General features: G+C 31.9%; 1 protein-coding gene across 1 annotated transcript; it reads left to right on the top strand.

Moving 5' to 3' along the window:
- Nucleotides 1-112: 112 nt before the first annotated feature.
- Nucleotides 113-508, top strand: Tsp_13381 (conserved hypothetical protein). The gene is made up of 3 exons (XM_003368093.1): nt 113-185; nt 213-264; nt 286-508. Exons 1-3 carry the CDS (start codon nt 113-115, stop codon nt 506-508), a joined length of 348 nt encoding a protein of 115 aa, XP_003368141.1.
- The last annotated feature ends 1502 nt before the right edge of the window (nt 509-2010 follow it).

Raw genomic sequence — 2010 nt, 5'->3', positions numbered from 1 at the left:
GAAAATAGAAGATTAATGATATATTATTCTTTACATGACAGATAAATGGATGGGGTAAAATTAATCCTTTGTCAGTCTGGAGTAAATACGGCACGTATGGTCCTACGCATATATGGGCTTGCTTATATCATGTAGTACAATGAATAATAGGGATGCAGTGATAGAGGATGTACTGGCAGCCCACAGTTAAACCGCTTGTATAGTTAATTTAGAACTCCAAGATGTATCAGCGGGTCGATCCGGTAATACCTATTTGGATAGTAAGTAAAATCTTAACGTTCATAGTGATATATGGCCAGTGTGGACATGGTATGCAGGTCGGCTTCAGAATCCGGATCGATCCGGGTTCGTCGTGTGGGCACAATATGGTGCATTCTGCGCGATATGTCCACTTTTAAGAGGGAATAGTTGGTCAATAAATGGCGACAATTCACGGGTGGTTAGCGTGGATCAGCTGAAGTCGGGGCGGCGCCGGGTCACTCTTGGGGCCGGAAGACAATGGTCGTAGATCGACGGACCACCTTCGTGTTTGTCAACAAAAGGGAGGTCTCCACAAGGGTGGCAAGCGCACGTGAAATATGGTTTTTTCATAGTATTTTTTTACCCATCTAACCTGTGCAATTGGATTGAGCACACGACTCACTAGAACACAATAAAAGAGCAACACTTGAATGTGAGGTTAAAGCATGGCAAATGAAAAATGCCCCAGAAATGATGGGAGGAGCAATTTCCTTTTGCACAATATTATAAAAAGGAACATTTTAACAAACTTTCTTTCTTCTTCATAGCTATTATTTTCATTTTGATATATTTATAATATTGGCATATATAATTTTAAAAGTTACAAAAAATACATACGCAAATATATACGTATATTTATTTATTTATTTATCATGGAGAAGTTAAATCCATTGATCAATTGGAAAGTAACTGGCTCTTGGAGGAAAGAGTAAAATATAACGGCAAAACAAGTGTGTAATGGCTTTCTGTTTGTTCAATCGATTGTAACAACAAATCTGCTTTATCCTTATCGATATTTTCTACATAGAAAGCATTTATTTCCATTTTTCATTGAAATTTCATACCATATATAACATCAGTTTATCTGTTTATTTATACCGACTTTTATAAAAGACACCTTTTAATGTTGGTTGCAGTTTCTTTCTCCATTATGTGGAATGCAGGGTTCTTTAAATTTGAATTATTTAAATGGAAAATAAACAACCAGATTAATGGTTTTCTACCCTACTTTACTATCCAAAGGGGATTTTATTATGTTGAAAAACAAATTTTTACTTCATTCGACTTTTGTGCTATTTTGAAAGTAAACACTATGTTGCGTCACACATTATATGATATATATATATATATATATATATATATATATATATATGAATATGAAATGTTTATAAGCAAATCAAATTTATTTTATACTATTGTTTTACTAAATTTACAAAAATAACCTTGCTAATATTTTGCATTAACGCTTTTATGTTTTTGTGCTTTCTGTGAATTTTCCTTTTACACCGTAAAATGACTACACCAATGCTTCATTTACGTTATTAAATTACAAATTAATCTTAAACTGAAAACAAATTATAGGAAAAAATATAACAAGGAAACGTATTCTTTATGATCATGGGATAGTTGCCCCTATTTTTGACTATTAAAACTGTTTTGCATGGTTTTGATGAGCATTTAGCATAGACTGTTCTTAGAAAATGCAATTAATCTTCCTGTAAACGTTCTTGAAGCTTAAAACTGATCAAATTAAAAAAAACTTGCTGCTAATGTATTTTATCACATTGACACCTAAAGCAGTTATTTGTCAATCATATTGGCTTTCTGATATGTCAGTTGAACTATCAAACTGCAAATAAGCTTATCATTTGACATATTTTTATTCACTTGTGTTCACTTTTTTTTTTTATTATTCCACAAATGCTTTTTGTAAATTTGATTTAAATATTTTTCATATTTATGAAAATTCTTCCTTATTCCTTATTTTTT

The sequence above is a fragment of the Trichinella spiralis genome, assembly GCF_000181795.1.
Source record: "Trichinella spiralis strain ISS 195 chromosome Unknown Scfld3116, whole genome shotgun sequence".
NCBI lineage: Eukaryota > Metazoa > Nematoda > Enoplea > Trichinellida > Trichinellidae > Trichinella > Trichinella spiralis.
The sequence above is the reverse complement of the archived record's forward strand: the minus strand, read 5'-3'. Positions and strand labels throughout refer to the sequence as shown.